Here is a 25,905-nt window from a genome sequence, read left to right as displayed (position 1 = left end):
GCCTGGCTCGTTGACATGCCGGTCGTACAATAAATTGTGCGCTTAACATTTTCGCACGTCCAGGCCGCGGTATTTTGTACTCCTAATGAGGTCACGATTAATCAAGACAAAGCCCGACCCGACCCCGGTCGGGCCAGAGTTGGTCCGGAGATAAGCCCAAGATGGATAGATGGATCCATCAACTTTGAGTGTAAGTTTTCTAATTAGCGAAACGCTTAAAACTTTTAACCACTGAAGGCAACAGATAATAAACGTGCACTCGAAAAAAACTGCCATGTGAAACTATAGAAGTTAAACAGTAAGGGAAATACAATACTTGAACTACTTCTTATTTGAGGAATATTTATTTTCCAGTGTAGATTTCACTCTTTCCGACCCAGGGGCTTTCTTTTCTCGTATATGTGTCCGGGCTGTGTTTTATTAATTATGCATTGGCTGCGGTTGACTTGGGGGGAATTGGATCGGGTTGACCTCGGGCTGCTGTGTATAATTACTGGCTGATAATTAAAATGCAGGGAAGGACAATAATTGCGGTCTAATCGAGTTGCCATGCAATTTATTTATCAATTTTTATGCCACTTTAATTGAGGACTCTTCAAAACTGTTTAACAGCTAATTAAAATGAGAAAAAAGTACCCTAAATCTCAACAGGGTTGGTAGTAGGTCACCATAGAATCCTTTTTGTATTATCGATTTTGGTCTGCCATTGATGAGGTTTCAATTATGCAGCCGCAAATGAAAATCAGCGCCCCGCTGAACACTCAAAGGCCAAATATTGTGTCAAGCAACCGCGGGCCACGTGGCGTATACGCAACGCGATGAAAATTAGTTTTCCTCAACTACTCCACCCCTTTACCAAAACCTGAAGCCCACCTACGACTAACGAGAAATACGTATTTTAGGTGCTCCGTTCTGGTGCCTCTTCGATATTGTACCCATTAAGAACGAGAAGCGGGATGTGGTGCTCTTTTTGGCCTCCCACAAGGACATCACGCACACCAAGATGCTCGAGATGAATGTGAACGAGGAATGTGATAGCGGTAAGTATAATCCACACCCACTATTCGCCAAAAGTAAGCAACTGGAATAAATAACGCACTTGTTAAAATAACCAAGCCGCCGAAAACCCAAGCGTCCTCACAAAGCCACAGCTAACCACTGACACATAAACCACTCGGCCCATAAATAATTTATTAACCAAGCACACCACCACTGACACTGATGCATTCCCTCTGATCGGTTGGTTCTCAGATAAATATTCTAAATCGCTAGGAGCCCAGTCTCTAAGGGTTTCTAAAATATTATTAGATAAGTGTGGGGTTTGCCCAATGTGTCTGCGGTTTTTTGGTCAATTACCCTTCAACTGTGGGTAGAAGGTGTGTTGAGCTGGCACCAGGATCTTAACTGAAAGATACCTAATACTTATAGTTACTTCTTGGACAGAAAACTTCTATGTGAAAACCATTAAATATTACCTAGAAATCGTGATTGCAACGTTTTATTTTCAAACCGTGACACCACAACTCCTGGGTTGACACATTTTCAATTAAGTTTTGCGAAACTCTGAGTCTTTAACGTGGTCGGAAGCAGTGCGAGGTTTTGGTTAGTTTTTTCGACTGGCAGGAAGAAAGGTTTTCTGGTTGGTTGATGTGGTCTCTCCTTTGACTCCTTTGCCTTCGGTTGCCGGAATTTTTTTGCCGGCTCGTGTCCCTGACAACTGAATGTATGCGGTGCCATATTTCAACGTTAATTTAAATCTCGACTCTCAAGCGCAGTTTTCCTTCCTTCTGATTTGTGGCTATATTTCGGCCGATATACAGCCGGATGTGAAGTATTTTTATTTGTTAATGGCCTTAAATGAATTCATAATGGTAATGATGGCAAATGCATCACATTAAACATTTACAATGCCTTGTAACTCGCCAGATTTCAGTTAAACTCCGGAGAGCTTCTACACGAGCGTGGAATTAAACTTTTATATTGGTCATGATGGTCCCAGGAGTTCAATCAACGCAGCTACCTTAATTAACCCCGTTTGTCTGCAATTTCTTTGTTCGGTTTCTTTGTCAGGAGCAGTTCCACTCCGGTTGGTCTAAATAAAACATTCTTCCTTCTTTATTCAGCGGATTAATCAGGGAATAAAGTTCGACAAGGCGGAGCACACGTGTGCCCCTACCGAAGGAGGATAAGTCGCCTGAAATATTGATGCTCCACTCGAACAATTCTGACAGGATCACAACTTATTCCGACTGGCATCCGACGTGGTGTGCCCTTTTGCGGGTTATTCTGCTAATGCAGAGAGGTAAAAAACGATTCACCCGCGAACCCTGACCTTTTCATTTGCAGCTTTATTACCATCGTTATTCATCTGTCATTGCTGCGGACTTGGTTGCTTTTGGCTTGCAGATTTACGGCCCATGCAAACGTGCTGAAGCCACTTGAGGATTGTCCCGAGGACCAGAGTCGTAAGAGGATTTGCTGCAGTGTCCTCCCCTGCTGTCTGGTCGATTGCAGAATTTTCTGCCGCCTGTCCTGCTACCTGACACTGAAGGCCCTGAATTATTTAGTGCTGATGGCACCATTTCAACTCTGATGGAGCGTAAAATTTGTGAACGGGAAATGGCTGGAATATTTTGGATGACTGGGCATAGGGTACTTGGAAAGGATTATTGTTAATTGTCGTTAGGTTGAGCCTCCCATAAGTTCATCATACCCTTCTCAGTAAACAAAATGCGGGTCATCGCAATTCCCACCCAACTGCTGACATATGTTTGCTGCATGTTGCAACCAGCCTTATGTTGCACTTTCACCACATGCCTGGCCTGCCCCACCTGCTGTCCATGGCACGCACATATCATCATCATCATCATCCTTGTTGTCAAGTAATCGTGTTAGGTGCCACACATTCACATGTCGGTTGGCATTCGGTAATGAATTTCATTAAACTGCCCATTGAGTGGCTGGCAAGTCGAGTCTATATATCAAATTAATCTATACATTTCAAGCAACTGTCAGGGCTGGAAGGATGCCAAACCTGCGGCTGAGGTTGATTCAATTTTTCGTTAATTTATGCAAATGAAATTAAGTCCGGGGCAACCAACCTTGGCAAACACAATTTCCAGCTGGAATCAGCTGCCTGGAAAATTTTGAGTGTCGATCCACATCAATGGGAAATTAATGCCGTGACAAAGGCCTCGAGGAGAGTGCCACAATTAGATGAAGAGATAAGGCGGGCGCTTAGGCTGTGAGGAAAGGTAATTAGGCGAGGAATGCTCCGAAATTTGTAATAAAGCGCGTTTTGATGAGACGGATTTGAAATGAAATTATCGTCATCTTTGGCAGCACAATCGTTATCGCATTCTGACAGTTATGTGATAATGGTCATCGTTTCACACATCATTAGGCCTGTCAGTGAATTCTCCATCCACAATTTCCTCCACAGACCCCTCCATTTTCCGCTGGCCATATTTTGTAAAAGTATTTCGACCTTTTATCTGCCATTCCCATTCCACAACAGTTTTGTGTAAAGAAATGAGAGGGATTTTTAAATACCCTCACTTTTAAATATAAATAACAAGAACTTTAAATACCCTCGCTGATTTTTTTAAAGAATTATGTCTATATCTTGGCCAATTTTGTTCAGATCTTCAAGCGGAATACCTTAAACGATTTTTAGCTCAATTCCCTTCCATTCTGCATCAAAACCTGTCAACAAATTTTTCGATCCAAATTTTTTCGATTTTGGAAGGGGATTCCCTTGCAAACACCAGGATACCCCCATATGGCCCCAAACTATGTCTATATCTTGGCCAATTTCCATCAGATCTTCAAGCGGGAAACTTTTAACGATTAACGAATCGGGCGTGCCTGGGTAAGGGTATAAAAAAAACATTTTTGTATGCAACAAGCGTACACGGAGTTATTTTTTAAATATTTTCTGACCTTTTTTCCAATTGTGCTTTTGTTTGTTTTGGGTTTCCTTGGACACCGCTACGGATCCGTGTATCTGTGAGGTGGCAAGTCGGGCTTAATTGGCATTTTGATATGACCGTCCAGTCTGGACTTTTTGTGGTTTTTTGGTTCAGGGCTTACAACTATCAATGCTAAAAAGATTTTATATCCAATTAGGAACGGATACATGGATAAAATGTTAATTAAAATTTTAGTAATGCCAATTTTTCCGCTTGAAGCCTTTAAAAAATTTAAAAAGCTAATTTGTCAGCCCTGGCTGGGTCTCAAAATTAAAATCATATTTTGATAAAGAAAAAAAATTGTCATGGTCGGCAAAAGAAAATAAAGGAAAAGGAAATAAAACGCAAAACAGGAAGAGAAAAATGATAAGAGTGAGAAAAATGGTCACACGATTCCATCGGGCTTATTTGCATAATTTTGTGAGTCTGTGAGCCTTTTTCCTTATAATTAGTCTACGCTGCGATGGGAAACGTATCAAGTTCATTTTTGGGTTCATTTTGAACAATCTAGCTAATTGTTATTTATACCACGACGCTCCATTCGAGGCATCAGCCACAAATAGAATTAAGTTCGGTTTAATGGGATTTCTGTGGTGGCATTTCAGCGTGTTTACCTGCCCGACATAGTCCAATCTGTTGGCCATTCCTTATCGGGCTTTGTTTGCTTGTGGCTATGAAATATGATGTTTACTCGGTTGATTTGTATTGGCTGACCCGGGTGGCCAAATATTTGTCAGACATCGATGTCGGCTGATGTTATTAATTGTTCGGCCATGCCAAGACACCGATAGCACACAGTTCTCAGTGTAGGGCATATCAACAGGCAACAAGTTGGCCCACAAGTTGAGCCAAAATCTTCCCCCCAAACCGACCAAAAGTTTTCCAAATAAAAGTCAGCAAAAAAGAACACCTCAAATTTAAAAGCCAACGCCAGTCGTCCTGCTTTCCCAAAAACTAAGCTGTTCAAATAAAACTCAGCAAAAATAATAAAAGCATTTAAGGACGGAGAGCTTTATATCTAACTTTTCAGGATGTTGCCCAGGGCAGAGGGTGGATCAAATCAGAGTGAGTGACACTGACACACAAGCACAAGACACAGAACACACGCACGAATACCTGCTACTTTGTGACGCTTTAAAATAAATGTTAAACCCGAAAATCTGTACCCATGTCCCATTTTAAATAAGAAAAGTTTTGAAATAAATAAATAAACCTTGAATTTAACCATGAAATTTAATTCACAATGTCTTATGTGTACAATTCTATGTGTTCTTTCTCTTTGTGCTCTTTCTACTCTAACACACCGATCCGGTAAATCATTGTAATTACGAACCAAAAAAAAACCACCCGAAAATATCCACCCACGAACCACCCATAACAAAAAAAAAATGTAACATCCTCCCATGTCCTTAATTTCCTTCGTCCTACGAAACGTGCTGATTGCCGTGATTTTGTTTGCGCTTTTTTTTGTTGCGACTCTGTAAGTTTTTGCCCTTACAGCTGCACTGCTGGGCGCGCGGTTCCGGGCCGGCTCGAATGCCGGAATGCTGGGCCTGGGCGGACTGCCCGGATTGGGCGGTCCTGCCGCCAACGACGGCGACGCGGAGGCGGGCGAGGGCAACAATCTGGACGTACCTGCCGGCTGCAACATGGGTCGCCGACGCAGTCGTGCGGTCCTCTACCAGCTCTCCGGGCACTACAAGCCGGAGAAGGGCGGCGTCAAGACTAAATTGAAGCTGGGAAATGTGAGTATGAGATCCTGGGAAGCTGGCAGTCACAGTAACCACAACAATTGTGTGTCACCACATCAAATTAAACTACAACTTTGAGTTGCTTACTCTTAAAGTATTTTGGTTTTTTTTTGCAAGAAAAGTAATGTTGAATAAATGTTTAATAGCAAGACTTTAAATATTTTTTATGTTGAGTAAAGTAAGGTTTACATTTTTAACATTTACGGAAAAAAAAATTCGGAAATCCGATAATCCGATTCTATTTCCATAAAAAAATTGTTTGCCAGCTATTGCTTAAATATTTTTTGTGATAATTTCGGATCTTCAATTAAAATACTGTTGGTCACTAAACGCTCTAAAGGTTCAATTGATTTAATTCACTTTTCATGTTTCTACCGGATTTTATTAAATCTCCATTCTGCCCATTTCCGGCGCTCTATTCCGCAGAACTTTATGCATTCGACGGAGGCGCCATTTCCCGAGTACAAAACCCAGTCGATAAAAAAGTCACGCCTGATTCTGCCCCACTACGGCGTGTTCAAGGGCATCTGGGACTGGGTGATTCTAGTGGCCACCTTCTACGTGGCACTGATGGTGCCCTACAATGCAGCCTTTGCGAAGGCCGATCGCCAGACGATGGTCTCCGATGTGATTGTGGAAGCTCTCTTCATAGTGGGTGAGTAGTGTATACGAGGAAATGGGTTAGGCCCCCCAACCTGTCCCACAAATCGGACAGCAATTGGTGTCCCCTTTTATGGGCCACCTGTTGAGCACAATCATCGCCAGCAAAGGTGGGAGGTGGTGGCCGAGGGTGGAATTGAATTTGTCTCGTTGCGGGCATTGTAAACATTGTTTCATCGTTTACCTTTATTGTCATTTTATTGCAGATATTCTGCTGAACTTCCGCACCACTTTTGTGTCCCGCAAGGGCGAGGTTGTCTCCAATTCGAAGCAGATTGCCATCAATTACTTTCGTGGCTGGTTTGCCCTGGACCTGCTGGCCGCCCTGCCATTTGATCACCTGTACGCCTCCGATTTGTACGACGGTGAGGTAAGTAATCGCTATTCCCCCGGTATCCAAATATCCAGCCATCCATTCGATACAATCGACGACGATTGCATAAATTTTCCTCAGAATCCTTTGAATTATTAATGCCAGATTTGCATTCCGCTCTCGGGTTTCCTGCTACTTCTATGCTAGGGAAGAAAACTCGGAAGAAAACTAGCATGATGTATTGCCTTTACCTTTCCGAACTCTCCATTAATGCCTCACTTTTTCAGTTGGAGGATGTAAAATTCCCAGTAAATTGTTTCCTAAATTTGTGAAATCCTTTGCGGTTGGCCTACTATTCGGCCCTCATAGTTATCTGCCGGCCCCGGGGGCACTTACATTAATCATTTATTCCCCAAAATTTCAAGTGGTAAATGGCCTTTAAGGATTTGCATAAAACTGTTTTTGGTCGCATGCATAATGCATGTTTAATGTTTACAATTTTCCACTCGGACCGCTTATCCTGATTATAAATAAACAGGAGTGAGTGCCTGGCTTTAATCAAGCTGGGGAATTTCTTCTTTCTATTTAAACTATAAATATAGAGGAAGGTATGTATACTTTACTATTTAACCGCTTGCCGCTGGCATAAAAAGCCAACTCGGCACTTGACCATTTTAGAGGGCAGTTGACGCTCATTAAGCTGATTACATTGGCTAAGAGCAGCCCTGGCTGAGTGTTCCGGCTGGTCCGCATTTTAATTACAAGCCAAGTAGGCAAGCGCCGGCAAGGCTGTGACCCAAATGTGCACCATAAGCAGCAAAAATAAAATATTTTTAAATCTCAAAAAATAATACAAAAAGTATGTCAAATAGCTGGGAAAGAAACTTGCAGCAGTTTAAGGCTTTGAGTGCAATTATGATGACATTCGCCACTGTCCGTCCGCCTGGGTGAAGTTGCCGAACCCTCAAGCGGTTGTTGCAGGACAATGGCGCAGTTCTTGAGTCTGGTTTACGTTATTTTGCTTTCACTTGGCTTGGCTCCGGACGGATCTCCTTGATACCTTCCTCCTCCCAACTTGGCCACCTCCGCTCAAAACCATCTCCTCCTGTGAAGTGGTCAGTCCTGTGATTGCTCCAAGTGGGGAATGCTGTTGTCGCCTTCAAAAGCAGTCCAAGGATAACCAGCGGGTGGTGGACAGGACACCCCATCAATTGCCATTACAGAAGCGACTTTATTAAATTAGAATTGTTTCTTTGAAAATACCTAGTAGTTTAGGGTAAGGATTTTCATTAAAAATATTTGAAATAATTGCTTAGCAAGTAAGGTTCTGGAAACTTTATTTAATTTTCTATCTTCTGAGATTATCATTTGTCTTAAATGTAATTCGAATACTTTATTGATTCTTTTCTTGTCCTGTGATGATTCTGCGGTTTTTCTGGCTGCTTCCTTGCCTTTGACTTCCGTTGAATACACTGATCAAATAAAAGAAGCTTCTGGCCCTGACTTTCCCCCCACTGACTTTACTTACTTTCACTTCCGCTCGAAGAAATGTAGCAACCGGCGAAACAAGGATAAAGTTTTTAGGCCAAATCAGAGGCGTGTGCTAAGCTGCTGACACAAAAAGTTTCGATAAAACTTTAATGTTCTCTAATTGTAAAAATTTGTGACACTCCCAGACTCGGCATGGTCCACCATAAACTTGGCCAAAAGTCATTTATGAATGTATTTTTTGGGGGGAGCTTAAACTTTTACATTTTTATATACTTTGGTATTTATTTTGTTCTTTGCTCCGTTTTGCATACAATTTGAGCTAATGCACTTGAAACTTTTGCATATTTAGTTTATTTCAAAGTTTTAATTATCCTTGAGACCCCAAAAAGGCAGTCGTCAGTCACTGGGAAAAAAGGCGAAAGAGTCGCCACATGGATGGGGTATGGGAAGAGCTCCGGCTGCGTGACAGTCGAGTTTTTGCCAAGTCGAGCCGTGCTGATGATGTTGCTCACAAAGTGAAAAGTAAACAAAGGAGGCATGAGGCAGCGCGAAACTTTAGCAAAGAAAGTGCTTAGCGGGGGGTGGCCAGTGGGAGAGAAAGTGCCAGGGTGGCAGACTATAAAAGAAAGTGAAAGCGCAGCACAAATTGCAACATGAATTACAATCGGCCTTCATGTTGTTCTTTCGCTTGAATTTCTTCCAAAAACAAAGTACAGTGAGTATGAGTAATTTTTGGAATACAGTGCGTATGAGTAATATTTCTCCAAAGCTTTGTTTTGAAATTGTGGAAAGATTATTTGCTTCTTACTATGTAAAATGACTTTTCAAGACCACTGTGTAAGCAAAAGTGCGTGAAAACTGCAAATGAAAGCCGCAATGGTTTGCCCTCAATATGCACTACGCGACTAAATGCCCAAACTAAGCTGTTTGTAAGTCGTTCTCACCTCAATTTCCTCGTCTTTTGTTATCCTTTCACCAAAGTTTCTCCTTCACATTGCTGCGCTTATTGAATTCACAGAAAGCCAAAAGAGACTAGAGGATAGAGATGCTACAGACCGCATGTTATGGCCACCATTACTTAAAGGCCATTTTAAAGATGGCGCTTCGTCAGCACGGCAATCACGAAAAAGAAATAAAAATTACCATCTAAGGTTAAACGACGGCATTAGCCTTCAATTTACTCAAGTTCTTGGGCCGGGTCAGGCCCTCCGATAAGCTTGTTTATGTTTGCATTAGACTTCTGCACCCCGCCCCCTACTTGGACGCTGCCACTTCATCTTTTTATTTTTTGATGACATCCTTTCTTGTGATTTTGTCCCTTTTTTTTAGGAGAACCGCCATCCGGGCTTCGGGAAGTTGTCAATTTTGTGATCTTTTTAGTGGACCCTTTCCCAGGTCAAATGCACATAACAAAAAAAAATGTTGGTGCCCTTAAATGGCAACAAAAAGTAAAAATTTCAGTGCCCTGGAAAGAGGGCAACAAAAAAGTTAAAAGGGAAATGGCATGGGGAAATCGGAAACCAAAACAGGACCAAACTATTGGACAGTGTGTAACGCCACAGGGGGGCGGGACAGTTTCTGCATTCTGTCATTGTTGGTTTACGTTTTAACAACCTTGAAGTGGGCGTCCTCCCACGAAACACACCCATCATTTTTTCGTCACTCTCAGATTTACGCTGCTCTTTTCTCTTTTTACGAATGTTTTCTATAGGAATCACACATCCATCTTGTGAAATTGACGCGTCTGTTGCGGCTCGCTCGACTGTTGCAAAAAATTGATCGATATTCGCAGCATACGGCCATGATACTGACATTGCTGATGTTCTCCTTCACGCTGGCCGCCCATTGGCTGGCCTGCATCTGGTATGTGATAGCGGTCAAGGAGTACGAGTGGTTTCCCGAGAGCAACATTGGTGAGTATGTACTAAAGGTCCTGGGCCTGGGCCATGGGTATACATGTGTGGTCAAGTTGGTAGTAATCTGATAGGTACTTTAAGATAGATATGTCAAGAATGTAATCAGTATTTCCAACCATAAGTTCACCTTCAAGATATTCCTTGAAACGGCAACATTTCGGTTGAAATCCTCTAGAAAAGTCCTTTAGAAGCTCCAATTTTACCCTCAACTGTACTCGTGTGTGCATGTAAGACCTACGCATATGTGTATGTTTCGGTAATTTGGTTAGTTGGCTAGTCAGCAGTGAAAGAAGGGCAGGAATCTGTTGCCTTCCCATCGTCGAACGCTAACTGAATTTGCCCATCTCCCTCGGGTCGTATAGGTACAGGTGTCTACCCGATCCATCGAGCCAACCAACTCAACCACCCTATCCCGCCACAAGCACCACACAACCACCCTCTACACGTGTGGTTAATGTAGACTGTTAGCTGAGAGTTTAAAGTTTTGGTTACGGATTAGCACACATCGCACATCAAATCGAATTAGATCATCAGTGGCATATATTGTGTTAGCTGAGGAAGGAAGAAAAAAAGTTTCCATTATGATATTTTCTGGCACTTAATCAGTGGGTGGAATATCCTCTCATGGGACGCCAACGGAAAATTGCCAGTTACCAGGCATGACAGACACGAAAAGTTCCGTTTGACGTTTCCGGCCCGGGCCAGAAACGGTTTTTGCCGGATTTGGCACGAACTTTGAGCTGACAGACTGACAAACTGGAGCAACTCAACCAACTGCCTCGGGTCAGAAAGTTATTCGGTCATTGTCAATTTGATAAGCCCAATTTGTTTGGCCCGCAAATTGTAATTAAACGCCGTACTAAACAAGTTTTTCTCTTCTCCGTTTTTTTGCTTTCTTTTCTTGTATTAAATGCCTCAAGTATTCTTCACAGGTTGGCTGCAGCTTCTAGCGGAGAGAAAGAACGCCTCCGTGGCCATTTTGACCACGGCGGAAACGTACTCCACGGCCCTCTACTTCACCTTCACCAGCTTGACTTCGGTGGGATTCGGCAATGTTTCGGCGAATACAACGGCCGAAAAAGTCTTCACCATCATCATGATGCTCATTGGCGGTGGGTACTCCTAAAATATTAATGTAAACTGCTGCCTCAACCACAAGCAACAAATTTCCATTACCGAAATTGTCAAACATTGCGGGGATCCAGAAAGGTCCAAAGGTTGTCACAAATATTGGGGGATAATTTGTGGGTATACTTGGAAACTTTTCATCTTAACATTAATTGTAATTAAAATGAAGTTCAAGATTGATAATCAACCTGAGAAATGTCTTGCCTGCTGTTAAAGTTAAACCTGCAAACTAAAATTCCATACTGGAAATGGAGAAAAATCATCACGTTTTTGGGGGGGAATGACTGTTATTAGCCTCTTGGATAGTCATAGCCAGATTTAATGATGTATCCCCTTCTATCCGTTTCATTTCATAGCTCTGATGCATGCCGTGGTCTTCGGTAACGTGACTGCCATCATCCAAAGGATGTACTCCCGACGTTCGCTCTACGAGAGCAAATGGCGCGACCTAAAGGACTTTGTGGCCCTGCACAATGTGAGTACAATGAGTAATGCCACGGCACAGGGGGTATATCCGGATTGGCAGGGACCGCACGAGCTTAGGAAAATAGATGAAGCCCTCGGCAGAAAGGACCCCGCAGGAGTGCCATTCGATGGATTTTATTAGAATGCACTGCACATTTTCCATATGCCACGGAACGCTGGGCAGAAAATGGAAATGTAGGAATCCTGTAGGGTGACCCAAGGCCATGAATTGCTGATTCTAGCATATCGGAAGAGAGAGCTTATATCCAACCTGAAACCTGTTGATGTAGCAATGTGGCAAGTGCAATGTGGAGGCAAACTTGAACGTCGCTCCATTAGGCAGCACACGCGTCGTATGCGCAATGCGCTGCACAATTAAGCGCATTTGTGCGGCTCTCAACCGCGAAATGCATGCAAATGAAGTGAAAAGTAGCGCGCATTGCAGCTCATTAAACGTTAAGACATGAAAGAGGAGAACCTGAACTTGCTTGCTCTAGATTGCTAGAAAACGCAATTATAATTTATTATCTCTTCATTACAGATGCCAAAGGAGCTGAAGCAGCGCATCGAGGACTACTTCCAGACGTCCTGGTCCCTCAGTCACGGTATTGACATATATGAGGTAAGCCTGGAGTATCCTTTTTCCTCAGGGCACATCAATGCCATTACGCTTGTGCGAGTGCTTGTCATAAATCATGTAGGACAATCACTGTGGAAAAACAATAGGCAATATTTACTGGCAAAACTTATCAAAAATGGAGAGTCAGGCATGTCTTCTTGGTTAGCTTAACTTCATATAAAATTCAATTTGAAATCTCTAGTATCTATTTTTTACAGTGCATGCTTTTGGCCAAAAGAATATACATATATTTCCAAAGTTGCCGATGCAGCAGTCTATCACTGACTTCGACTTGACTGACTTCGCTCAAACTTCTGTTCCAGAACTGCCACCGGCCTCTGCTTTCCGATCAAAGTCTGAGCCTTTAATTAAGCAAATGTCCCTGGGGTTAACATACAGGACTCGTTATGGACATGTGACTTATTGATTGGCTGCGGGTAAAATGCCAAATGTCTGGTCCTCCTTTGATTGGTCATCCATGCCGTCCAGGTATTTTGGCCTTGTTGCCACTCCAGCCACCAGGATAAAAGTTATAATGAATATATTGAAATTGTATGGCACAGGGTAGGAAGGGTCTGGGTGGGTGGAATTTCCTGTGGCTCTCCATTGTTTTTGTGCTCATGTGTGGCCCTCGGGCAGAATCTACATTTTAATTAAAAATTTTTACAATTACATTAACTCGAGTAGAAAGGAAGAGACAAGACCTTGGTATTTCTTATCTTCTGGGTAGAAACTGTCACAACCATTATATCCTTATGTTGTTTTACTGTCTTTTTGCAAGTGCTTCCTGCAGATCGTAACCAGAGCTCCTTTTGTTTTGGTTCATGTTGCTTCTGTTTATTTTTAACACCCGACCGCTTTTGAAACTACAGCAAATGCCAGCTTATGGGAAAACTTTATCGTTGTTGGCTGTTGTTGCAGGTTCATGAAAATTGCTGATTTGCTGGTCGAGAGAAATCAATCATCGAACCAACATTTGCAGTTTCGAACTCTACCACTTTCGAGCGGGGGATGAGAAAGTTTGTTTTCCCTCAAACTTTTCGCAGCACAATAAAATGGCCAACTGAATGCTGAGAAAGTGCAGCAGCGCGTCCACCAGCTAATTGCTATTAACGGAGAGCAATGTCAAACAACTTTTCCCCCTTTTTACTCTCGTTTTATGGTGTTAATTAAAACCTCTTTAAATAAAACTACTTTTATCTGTGCCGTTTGCTTTGGGGGCTAGCTGGTTTGGCTTTCTCCTTGATGCTGTGGCTTTTGGCCTTGCGATTCCAGATTAATGAACTCAATATCTGAATCCTTGAGATAAAAATTTTAACTTGACACTACTCTTAAGAGTAATTTGAACACATATGCTAATTACCTATCTCCTTATACACTTTGACTGCCTGATTATCCTTTAGACTTCTAATTAATTTGCGTTTTTGGGCATCACTTTCAAGTCCCTTGCTGTCAGTATTCAAGACCCACTGTCAGTTTGCCAAATGATGGAATTAAATACCCCGTCTTAGCCGGCATTTAGCATTTGAGCTGCAATTAAAACAGATTTTCGCTTCTCGTTTGACTAAAGCCGTACATGAATTTTGACAACGCCCGGAATGGAATTTAATTTAGTTGTTGGAGAAGCATGAAATATAGTCAGAGAGTCAAAGCTTCATTCCCCAAAGCCCACACGACCTGTCGATTTCGCACAAATTATGGTGTTCATGAGCGCGGAAGGGATGTGGGGTGGGGTGTGGCCCGGGCACTAAATTAAATTGTTAATTTATTGCACATGGAAATTAACTGGCAAAATTTCGGTGCCAAGTCGGTCCTTTTCCAAACTAAAAGCGAAACGATGTTGGCCCGCCACGCGCAAAATTCAACTTGAACAAGTCGGGTAAAAACCACCCACTTTCGCATTGGCTTTTGGCCAGTGTGTGTGCGCAATTAATGTAAAATATTTTACACTTCTTTGCACCCAACAAAAAAATAAAAGTGACAGAAAGTGGAACATAAATAACAATTCTTTGGAAATTGCCCTTTGGGGAGCAGAGAAAAAGCTCACAATAAAACCAACAAAGCCCAAAACAAAATCCTCGCAAAACTTTCAACATATTTTCCATGTTTAGTTCCGCTTGGTTAGCCAAAGATGCCACCCAGCCCTATGCCCAAATAAATATTTGTTTATATATATTTACATATATACAGTTACATAGAGTGGTCTAAAATTAAATTGAAAATAGCTGACATCTATGTTGGCCGAAATATTTCCACTCTATGCTGGCATTCGTTGTGAATTTTTAATTAAGGTCCGGCCAGCTTGAATTTGGGAAATTGATTTAGTTGCTTTTGGCCTTAATTAATGTGCAAACTTGAACATGTTTCAACTATTTACACAATTAAGTGGAATTTGATTTGTTTCTACTATAATTTAATCGAGAGCGTATAAAGCCATATTCCACATCATTTGCGGCTCTGTTTTTGGCAAACAAATTACGCGGATTTCGCTTCTATGAATAATATTCCAGGATAATCAGCTCTGGTAACCATGAAAATACATGTGCGTAAATACGGAGACAAAAGTCAGAAGAATATCCAAGAAAAAGTAAAAGGGGAACCCGCGCAAATGTAAACAAGTGAAATGCAAATTCCCCTAAATTTTCAAGTTAATCCCGGAACACCGACAATTCCCATCCAATACACTTGAAATGAGCCAAGAACCAAAAAAAAAGTCACCATGAAGGGGGAAAAAACAATTCCCTAGAAAAGGGTAATCAAGACTTAGAGACGGGCTTACATTTAATAAAAATATATACAAACTACTTGAAATAAAGGGAATAGATATGTTTGGATTTTCATACAAATTTTTGTAGAAACAACTTTAATGATATTCAAAATAGTAATCCCCCCATTGTTGAAGAGTATCCCCTTGTTGGTCGTCTATCTTTTGTCTTTCCTGCCATCTTGTATTACATATTGCAGATGAATAACAAGCAACACCAGATAAGCTCAGACATTTCCCTGGTGCCAGAGTAAAATAATGCCGAGTATTTCCCACACAATTTTCATACGATTCAATTTTCACGTGTGTATGTGTTTGTTTCGCATGCGTGAGTCTGAGTGGGTGGGTGGCGCTTATATTTTTCTCCTCCTCCTTCATATTTTACTTACCTTTTCCATTGACTTTTCGTCCACTTTCAGACGCTACGCGAATTTCCCGAGGAGCTTCGTGGCGATGTTTCCATGCATCTACATCGTGAAATATTACAGCTGCCGATATTTGAGGCGGCCTCACAGGTGAGTTGGGGATTACACTTTCAGAAAATAGGTCTAATTAAAAGATTTAGATTTTTTTTTTAATAAATTCATATGATTTACTTTAATGGGACATCGTTCAAAGTACTTTTAAGGTAGTAGGGACAACATATGTACATATTTTTTTTATTTACTTATGGCTGTGCATATGCTTACATATTCATTTTTGCTTCAAGTTCTAAATCGTCTACCAAAGAAAGTTTAAAATATTTTTTTGTTTGAAAAATATACTATTTTCCAACTGCACAACCCCGTGAATGCTCTTTTCTCGGGGTCGAAGTATATGGTCGTTTTGAAAGCGATTCTGCCTCAGACAAATGGAACGAAATGGCTGCGATGGCAAAATAATCAGCAGCCATGGGACAGGGAATTGCCAGGATACGGGGAAGGAGGCAACAGGTTTTAGGGTGGGGGCGTAAAAGGGGGGAAGAAACAGGTAAAACAGGGCTAAGAAGGCCATGCGAGCAGTCAAAAGTTAACTGCGGGCTTAACTGAAACGCTTTTGGGCTTCGTTCGTTTCGTTCTTTGTCACTCTAAGGCACAAAGATACACACATACAGCCACAAACAAACAGGCAAACACATACATGCGCACATAGAGCATCTTATGGTCAGAGGCATGGGTGTAGCATACTTCTTAGGGCGAAAATGGGGCAAAAATTAATAAAAATTGTATTGAAGTAGTTTAATGTTTTAAGCTTAAAGATTGTATAAAAAATAAAACTAGAAAATTGAAGTATTTTTTAACTTAAGAAACCAATCAGGACATACGCCCCTGTCGACAGGTAAAGTTTCCAAACCATCACATTGAGGCTCGCACTTTGGCTTTGCCTTGTGGGCCAAGTTCCATTCGTTAGACTGAAGCGAAGCATGAAAAAGGTTTTTGGCCAAAAGCATGCTTCTACGTAAAAATCCCCGAATGCAGCAACAAAGTTGCTGGGTGTGTGTGCGTGTGTGGTCGAGTAGTTTTCGATGCCCAATGTCAATACCCTTGTCAACCGCCAAAAGCTTTAATGGGTGCCCGCTGTTTGGTGTGGGTGTCCTTGTTCTGGCCGTTTGAAATCATTTGGGTAAAAGCGGGCTCGGCTCGGCTTAAGCGTAGAGATTCTGAAGTAATTGATTTCTCATCTACGGATCAACAGCTATCGAGTTCTCTGACCCATTGCAGTACTAAACGAAACAATTGCCCATGAGTTTAGATTGAATTTTATCTGATGGATGGCTTAGATTTGCGAAGAATTTAAAAAGCATTTTCAGAAACCAAATTGATTGAATTGATGGAAAAAATCAAAAGGCTTATTCATGTTTCGGGAAAAAAGGAAAGAGAAAGTATCACAGATGAAAGCATTCCGATACTATAAAAGCGTGAAACAAAAGAATTTCAATAAATTGCTAGCCTTTGAAAAAATATTAAACTCAATGCGATTGCGTTTAAATTTGCTAAAAGGATTAGGGAAAAGTGAAAAGGTTGGTAAACCCGTGACACGGCCACAAAATGAAATGCAACTCAAGCTAAGTTGGTAAGCAAATAAAACGAAGTTAGAAATGAACGACTGAATGACCGGACAAAATGGCCAGAACAAAAATAAAGGAGCGAAAAAAAGATAAAAAACTGATGCCGAATGACAAAGGCGGACGGCAAACATTAATAAAGCTTATTCAGAAAGGCAAAGTAACGCAAACAAAAACCACTCAACAGTTATAAGCGCGCTTTAAGCCACTTTTCGTGGCCGAGTGCGTGGGGGGGTTCGCATAAAGGAGGTTAGCAGCGAAGGGGGTTGGCATCCGCAGGACACATTCCAGGGCAAGGACACACAGCTGTTGCCCGATGTGTTTCATTGGGCAAATAATAAAACGCGGCGACCCCAACCGCCTCATTCTAATGCTAAATGCTTTCGACCGACTAGAACAATTCCTGACTAAACCAGAATCGCATTTATTTGAATCCCGAATTGTGTTTATTTTGTTGCAGGGCTGCCTGAAACTTTTGTCGCTGCACATAAAGACGAATTTCTGTGCACCCGGCGAGTATTTGATCCACAAAGGCGATGCTCTCAACTATATCTACTATTTGTGCAATGGTTCCATGGAGGTGATCAAGGACGATATGGTGGTGGCCATTTTGGGTGAGTATTTGGAGAAATATATTAAAAAAAAGAGGATGCTATTGTAGGCTGTCATTTCCCTCAACAAGTCACCACTCCCTTTAAAATTCTTGTTGATTTTCCGTTATCGATTGTTTAAATGCCAAAATTTGCACTTTCTGTTTATGTTTTTGGCCAAGAACGTTTATTGAACTCTTGTCAGTTCATTCGCTTTTTACAGTTCGCCTGACTGAATTCCATTTACACTTTTGCCATGGCTGACAGTACGGCTGTAATCTGCTTGTTTATTCATTCATGGCAGGCAGCGTCATCATCAACTTAAGCATCGACATCAAGTTTGTCTAGGAGTCGCAGCACAAAGTAGTAGTACCAGCAGTAGACCCTATTAGTCAGCCCACTTTCACACAGCTCCTCGAGCACTGTCGTCCAGACAAATTCCAAGCTCTATTTTTATGCTCATTGATTCAGCTTAGTTCCCACGACGCTGACCTTTTCATTCTTTTTATTGTTTCCCCCTTTATTTTTTCTCCCACAGGTAAGGGAGACCTCGTGGGCTCCGACATCAATGTGCACCTGGTGGCCACTAGCAACGGCCAAATGACCGCCACCACCAACAGTGCTGGCCAGGATGTTGTCGTTCGCAGCAGCAGCGACATCAAGGTATGTACGCAGGGACACGGCTCCATTCAAAGGTTCTGGCTGGGGGCAGGGAGGATGATGATGTGCAGTAATTAAATAGAATTTATTTTTATACCAGCCACTGGCTGGGTGCTCAAGGGTGAACGTGAATGGAATGCATTCAGATCATAGTGGTACGACTCGATTGTGAAATGTGGACTTCCATGGAGATGTATTTAAATATTCGACAACATGAAAATGTCATTTGCAGCACAAAGGTGCCTGGTAGGCAGGAAATTTAGTTATATTTACTGAAGATAAACTTTAGTTCTACTAGTTAATGGGCAATATTTTCCTTTATTTTTAACAGGATTGTAAGTTACTTTTGGAAGGGGTAGCATCTATTTATAGATAGTAATCCTATTAGTTTCTGACTTAATTGTCTGTTTTCATTCTCTAAAATCTTCTAAACTTTACTATTTTTGCGTTAGATCCTTTAACAAATAATAGAAAATAATATTTTGTTTTACTAAAGAAACCGTTTAAATGCCATTTTACCTGACATTTAACCATTAGCTGTGCCAACACTATTTTCCTCGGCTCTCCTTGGTTGAAAGCCCCCATTTAAATGGCTCAATTGCCTCTTAATCCAGCAAATGGAGATGAAATGTGAGTGCGTGAAAGGTCCTTGTGCTGTTTGTTAGTTCCCTGCACTTTAATTATGTGTTTTTTTCTTCGTTAAAGTCCGAGGCTCTTTTAAGCTTTAGGTAACTGCAATTTCATCCGACGGTTGTCGTTAACTTTTTTGGGTTTTCAAGATGAGTGAGCAGCAGTTGAAAACTCGCCTGGAATTCCTTTCTTTTCTTTTTTTCCTGAGAGAGTACAAAGTCAATGGAGCTTGAATGTCTGAGGGGTTTTGTATCTCCGTCTACGATTACTCATTTACTCTTACTAATTATGGCAATAATCTCGCGGTGGCTCAGGTTTCGAAAGCTTCACGCCTAATTAATTGCGGTAAACTCCTGGAAAACGGGTGGTAATAATTAAGCAAAGAATTTTAAATTTGATTGTCGCTTAATTAGTTAAGGAATGTGCCTAATTTATGCATAGTTTGTTCCCTGGATAAAATAAAGATAGGCAACACGCAATGCTTGTGCTTGTGATCCGCCATTGTCTTACCGTCTTGCCGTTTTGGCCCTTGTTTATGTTTGTCTTTACCTTTCTTGCTTTTATCTCGTGTTTATTTGCATGTCTGTCTTGGCGGAATAAAGTGCAGACATTGCGAACAGCTGCCTCCGCGCTACGCCTCCTTGTAGGCGCCACTTTGCGTTCGCAACTCGAGGCAAACAACACGGCGAACGGGTCGTATGAGTGATACTTAAGCGTACCTCACACTTCCCCTGAAAGCTGTTGAGTGTGGGTTTCTGTGTGTGTGTGTGTTGTTTGCACTGGTGTTGGTGGGGGTGTGAGTGTAAGACGGAGAGTGTATAAACGCAAAGATGGCGCACTTGAGCTTTGTAAAGAAGACGCCAAGGCGTGTGGCGTCTTAATGAAGAGATAGTCGACCGAAGAGTGCTCTAAAAAGTAAATTTTACATTTAGGAAAGGATTTATGTTAATGGTACTTAAATTAAGTATCAACAGCATCGGATGTGCTATTGATCCTTTTAAGGGAATTGGTTTTAAAACTTTGCTTTCCCTATCAAATAGGATTTATTTATTTTTGGTCAGAGCTTTCACATTTTTTCAATGCCACTTTTTCCTCTAGTGGCGGAATCAAGAAAAATTTTAATGGACAAAGTCTATTAGTGCATTCTGTTTTTCAATGGGTTTTAAGAGTAATATATGTATTGATTAAATGCATATTTAAATTTTCCAAGAACTTCCTGCTACTATTGTTTAAAGTTAAATATTCCAGGCAATACTCATATTTCATCTTCAACCCCATAACTCTGAGCTACCCTTACTGACTTACATGCTGTTAAGGCATTTCTATCTTGTTTGTGGAAGTAAACAGAGACTGCCACGCCCCCCTCCGCCCCGCGACCGGAGTGCATAATCGTTTAAGGCCAAAACGGCTCTTGACGCAGCCAACGTGCCATGTTTTTCCTTTACATCTTACTTACATATATTTTCATAAATTTACTTTTATTTTGCAGGCGCTCACCTACTGCGATCTGAAGTGCATCCACATGGGCGGTCTGGTGGAGGTACTGCGTCTCTATCCGGAGTACCAGCAACAGTTCGCCAACGACATCCAGCACGATCTGACCTTCAACCTGAGGGAGGGCTATGAGAACCAGGACTCCGACATCGGTCCATCATTTCCTTTGCCCAGCATCAGTGAGGATGATGAGAACCGTGAGGATGGGGACGAAAATGCCAAGAACGAGAAGGATAATGGAGGAGGACCAGCTCCTGGAGCCTCACCTTTGCACAACTTAAGCAATTCCCCGCTGCATGCCAATCGCTCTCCACTTCTGGGCATGGGCAGTCCCAGGAATCAGCGACTGCACCAGAGAGGACGATCTCTGATAACCTTGAGGGAGACGAATAAGAGGCATAGAACACCCCTTAATGCTGCATGCAGCCTAGACCGCGGATCCTTTGAGGAGCCAGAGCCTCTGGAAGAGGAGCCAGGTGGTGGTAAGCGACCATCCTTGGAGCGGCTGGACTCCCAGGTGTCCACTCTCCACCAGGATGTGGCTCAACTAAGCGCCGAGGTGCGCAATGCCATTAGCGCCCTGCAGGAGATGACTTTCACTTCGAATGCCATGACCTCGCATAGCTCTTTGAAGTTTCCGCCAGCCAGATCTATTCCAAACATCAGTGGTCTGGCACCCACCAGAACAGGCGATTCCGTGGATCACGGCTTGATGGGCGGACATCTGGGAGGCATTATTGGTGCTGCCGAAATGGCGGCCATTCAGAGATCTTCTTCTCATCCGCCGGAAGTATGGGGTCGGGATGTCCAGCTACCTGCGACAATTCCAGCCAGCTCTAAGCCAGCTTCTCCGGTGGAACCTAATAAGAGCGTGTCCAGTAGAAGCTGCCAAACAGATTTCTATCGCATAGACTTTCCCACATTTGAGCGTTTCGTTTTGGCCAATCCGCGCTTGGTCTTGGGCCTCCTCGGCATCGAACCCACCATCAAAAACGAAATGGAGCTGCTGCAACAAAAGCAGACATTGCAGATTTCGCCCCTGAACACGATAGACGAATGTGCTTCGCCAGCAGATCCCAATTTGGCCAGTTCCAAGGAGAGATTGATTGGTTCCGCTTCGACAACGTCACCAGGAAGGATTTATCCGCCTCTGGACGACGAGAACTCCAACGACTTCCGCTGGACAATGAAGCACTCGGCCAGTCACCACAGTTGCTGCAAGAGCACTGATGCCCTGCTGAGTCCTGAGGAGCCTCAGCCTCCACCGATTTCGCAGGAGGGGAAGCCTCTAGGGACGGCTGCCGCTTCTGGCACAGAGACAAGATCAAAGAGAAGCTGTCGGCGCAGCGCCAGTGGCAGCAACTCAAGCCTGTCCAGCACCAGCTCCAGCTCGAATAGCTGCCTCGTCAGTCAGAGCACTGGGAACCTCACCACAACCAACGCCTCGGTGCACTGCAGCCACAGTAGCCAGAGCGTGGCCAGCGCGGCTACCACGAGAAGGGCCTCCTGGAAGCTACAGCACTCGAGGAGTGGCGAGTACCGCCGACTCTCGGAGGCCACTGCCGAGTACTCCCCACCAGCCAAGACCCCGGTTCCGGTTGCCGGCTTGAGCTACAGCGGCGCGGATGAGGAGGAGAGTGTGGAGCTGCTAGGGCCCCGACGAAATTCCAGGCCAATTCTTTTGGGCGTTACCCAGAATCAGGGTCAAGGGCAGGCTATGAATTACAGATTTTCGGCGGGGGATGCCGATAAACTGGAAAAGGGTCTGCGGGGCCTCCCATCCACACGGTCCCTGCGAGATCCCAGCGGCAAGTAGGATGGGATGCCTGGATAGGGTTCCCTCTACATGCAACCCGCCAACATGCGTGATTTATGTCCTAATTAATACTGAAACACAAAGACGCTTGTACATTTAATATCTCTAAGATACACTCACACATACGAGTTTGGTTGTTCATTTGCTCCCCCCTGGAATTGTACCTATTAGGCACACATACATATTATGAAGCATATCAGAGAAACAAAAAAGAATATCTCTAACAGCCACGAAGTATTTATTTTTGTAAACCGCATCGGGAATCGTTAAGCAGTTTGCTCCGGAAAGAATAATGAGGCAGTTAAGGTTGAAGAAGCGGCAGTACAAAGCTGGGAGACCTTCGATCTAAAAGAATTAAATATATTTTTCAACAGAGTATAAATACATATATCAGAAAATAGAAAAAACACAAATGGTGAAATCTTTGAAGTCGTTGTTGCTTGGGAATTAGATGTGTGATTCCTTCGAATAAATATTAAAAATGTCTTCAAAGCATTAGTATTTCTGTTTATCAAAGCCTTATTTAAACATTTATTTTATTCGTATATAGAGTATAGAAATTGGTAGAAATCTAAGTTGGAAATCCATTCTAGTCATTGATAATCGACAATCTTGTGCTAACTATATATCCAACGGGCAGGGTAACACTTCAAAAGTGAACTCTCTGGCTTTTGGATAAAAGTGATTTTGTGATTCCAAGCAAGAAGAGGCAACTGACAGCTCAAAATTCAGTCGGTGTAGGGTTTTTTTCTGGGTTAGTTAATAGTTGGATAAAAACTAAATAAAGAAATCTAAATAAAGAAAAACTATAATCAACTGTAAACGGTGTACATTTCAAAGATCCCTTAATTATCCAGATTGTATATAGATATCAATCGTATGTGTACATTTGCTCCCAAAAACTATAAAGACTTGAGCTTCATTCTATCTTTGATGTAAGCATTCTATGATAATAAGTGTATAAGTTTTATATGTGTTTAGATGGAAACATATTTTAGCCAAGCCATGGCAGTTGGCCTATCAAATAAGCAGAATTATTCAATTGAGATCCAGGCAGTTAAGAATTAAAGAAGAGAACCTATTAAACGTTTTTAAATGTTTTAAACCTAATGTTATCGAGACTATATATACTTGTATGTATTATGTATTATATATGTAGTTATACATCTAAAGTATAAAAGAATATTCGATATTTCAATAAACAATAAACTTGATGTGACAAATTCAAAAAAAAAAACCTAACTTTGATGATTTTTCTATGGCTTGTCTTTGACTTTTTGACTTTGTCCCTAGTGGCTGGATATTTTTTGTGTATCATCTTTCTTTGCGGCGTGACTGGCACAGCTTTAATGTGCTTAATTCAATTGGTCGTTTGATATAGTCTCACCACCATAATCCGGTAACCTGATTGCCAAGTTTATTGTGTGTCAAGTTCGCATGTCAATCGGGGTATTAGGTTGCCCCATTTTGGGTCTTCTCTATGCATAACTCCTCCTGCGGTTCTCTTGTGTTTAGATAAGCGCATTAAATTTGGATCCATATTTAACCTGATGTGGGTTTAAGACGAGGCTCTTATATACTCAATTATTTGGTAAGCAGATTGTCATTGAAACGGGTTATTTTAAAGGATTCACATATCATGGATTTTTTTTAAATAGAAATGTATATATTTTTCAGTGTTTTTGAGTATTTTCGGGGAATATATTTTACATACTTATGGTGAAGGTTCTTACAAAATGTTGTTATCCGAAAATAGAATTTTTAAGCTTAAAGCTAACTATATTACATGAGACAAGAATAATACATGATACAAACATCGCTTATCAAATACCAGCCCCAAAAATATCCTTTTGAAAGCTTTTCCGCTCAGAACTTTCTCCTTTCTTTTCTCTACCAAAACCCAGAGCTTTTTAAAAGTCAAGTGGAACCCATTGAAATAGCTTACAATACACGTAAGCTTTTTGGGGTACTATCCCCACTAAAATCCTCGATGAAAAAGCTACCAAATAATTACTCTCAACCAAAAATTCAGTTGATTAGATTCGCAATAGAATTATCATATGCCAAAAGTTCACAAAAGAAATTATTTTTAGCATTTTGCTGTGGCGGGGCTCTAATTAGCTCATGCCTCATTAATGCAGGCATTATCACAAAAATAATTTATTTCAAAACTTTGGCGTGCATTTGCGCCGATAACGACGAGGTTTTGCTCGAGAGGGTCTAAAGCCCCCCAAAAACCCATAGCTAAATAGCAAAAAAGATAAAATGAAAAAAGCAGAAAAAAAATTAATGTTAATAACTTGAAACTATTATCAAACTCATTGCGGTGTGTTTTCGCTGGTAGAGGAGAAGCAGCAGTTTCATTTTCAGTTTAGTTTCCCGACAAGAAAAACTACTCGAGCAAAGAAATTAAGCTAACTACTCCTATTTTTTCACTGTTATTGCGGTCGCAATGGCACAAATGCCTCAGTGGGCATCTATAAAGGAGCTGGGGTGGCATAAAAGTAGGAAAAACTTTTCCGCGAAACTTTACAAGGATAGCAAGGATATCAGGAAGATAGTCCGAGAGAGACGGTAGGGGGGATAGATCCATTGAAGCCAGAATTGTCGCTTAATAAGATGTCCTTAAATAGCCCGATTGGAATCGGAATCTCGGTATCAGGACCACACTGGCACTGACCGAAATATCCGTTGCTATCCAGCAGGACGTGGGGACCAAGTGTATATTGTTTTAATTAGAATCGCAGACACCGAGGGCCATTAGCCAGGGGGCCGGGGCAGGGGACAGAGAACAGAGGACAGGGGCATCACTATCCTCTTAATTACGCAAATACAAATTGGTCTATGGCATGCACTCTGATTTCGTATTCGCAATTTTGGCATTGCCCGGAGTGGGTGCTCCCATGGGTGGCTGTGCCCGCCAGATGACATTCATGATGCCAGTTGCCCGAAACATGAGCATAACAATTGCTTTTGATTGCACAAACAACAACATCCGCCGCCGCCGTCCTATAAGGTCCAGCCATAAGCGTGCTGTAATTTCTGCTCCAATTCTGCTGCAACATTACGAGCTTGCACTCTTGGTTATTTTTGCTTAATTGTGCTTCAGAAACCAAAACTTTTTCAACTTCAGCTCCCTTGGTTAGATATCTTAAATTTAATTGAACTCTGAAGCCGAGAACTGAATGATTTTTAATCACTCAATGGGAAACTTTTGAGGAACAACAGGAAAGCAACTAGTTGGATGCCAATATACTTGATTGAGTTACCAATTATACAGTTTGTTCAATAATTTATTTTACAAAACCTCTCTCAGCTGTATTTTGACTAAAATAAAATTAGGATTGATAACCTGACTTTTGTACAAGTAATTAGTTAATTTAGAATGCAAGTTTCACTTGGCACCCAATCGAATCTCCAGTCTGATTACGTATTTATGATCGAAACTCGGAAATCAATTGGGGCACAGAATTGGGGGCGCTCTTCGTCGACTTAAGCATCAAAATGCTCCAATAATTTCTAATTTATTTTAAGTAAAAGGGCCAAAGCAAACGAACATAAAGCAAATTACCAAACGTAATCGATGAAGCGGC

The 25,905-nt window shown here is 41.9% G+C and overlaps 1 protein-coding gene across 2 annotated transcripts in view; it reads left to right on the top strand.

Annotated features, from left to right (window-relative positions):
- LOC6494548 (potassium voltage-gated channel subfamily H member 8) overlaps positions 1 to 23,535 on the top strand; it is a 47,267-nt gene extending 23,732 nt beyond the window's left edge. The window contains exons 6-17 of one of the 2 annotated variants that reach the window (XM_044715411.1): positions 903 to 1,040; positions 5,457 to 5,716; positions 6,149 to 6,377; positions 6,589 to 6,752; positions 9,898 to 10,099; positions 11,023 to 11,214; positions 11,587 to 11,705; positions 12,237 to 12,317; positions 15,498 to 15,593; positions 17,583 to 17,736; positions 18,251 to 18,375; positions 20,492 to 23,535. In XM_044715411.1, the coding sequence (XP_044571346.1) occupies positions 903 to 1,040; positions 5,457 to 5,716; positions 6,149 to 6,377; positions 6,589 to 6,752; positions 9,898 to 10,099; positions 11,023 to 11,214; positions 11,587 to 11,705; positions 12,237 to 12,317; positions 15,498 to 15,593; positions 17,583 to 17,736; positions 18,251 to 18,375; positions 20,492 to 22,312 (3,581 nt within the window). In that variant the 3' untranslated portion in view covers positions 22,313 to 23,535. The remainder of the gene's footprint in view (positions 1 to 902; positions 1,041 to 5,456; positions 5,717 to 6,148; positions 6,378 to 6,588; positions 6,753 to 9,897; positions 10,100 to 11,022; positions 11,215 to 11,586; positions 11,706 to 12,236; positions 12,318 to 15,497; positions 15,594 to 17,582; positions 17,737 to 18,250; positions 18,376 to 20,491) is intronic. The other variant, XM_001960092.4, reaches the window with a different exon arrangement.
- The last annotated feature ends 2,370 nt before the right edge of the window (positions 23,536 to 25,905 follow it).

The sequence above is a fragment of the Drosophila ananassae genome, chromosome 3L (genome assembly GCF_017639315.1).
Source record: "Drosophila ananassae strain 14024-0371.13 chromosome 3L, ASM1763931v2, whole genome shotgun sequence".
NCBI lineage: Eukaryota > Metazoa > Arthropoda > Insecta > Diptera > Drosophilidae > Drosophila > Drosophila ananassae.
This window is presented reverse-complemented; position numbering and strand designations above follow the sequence as displayed.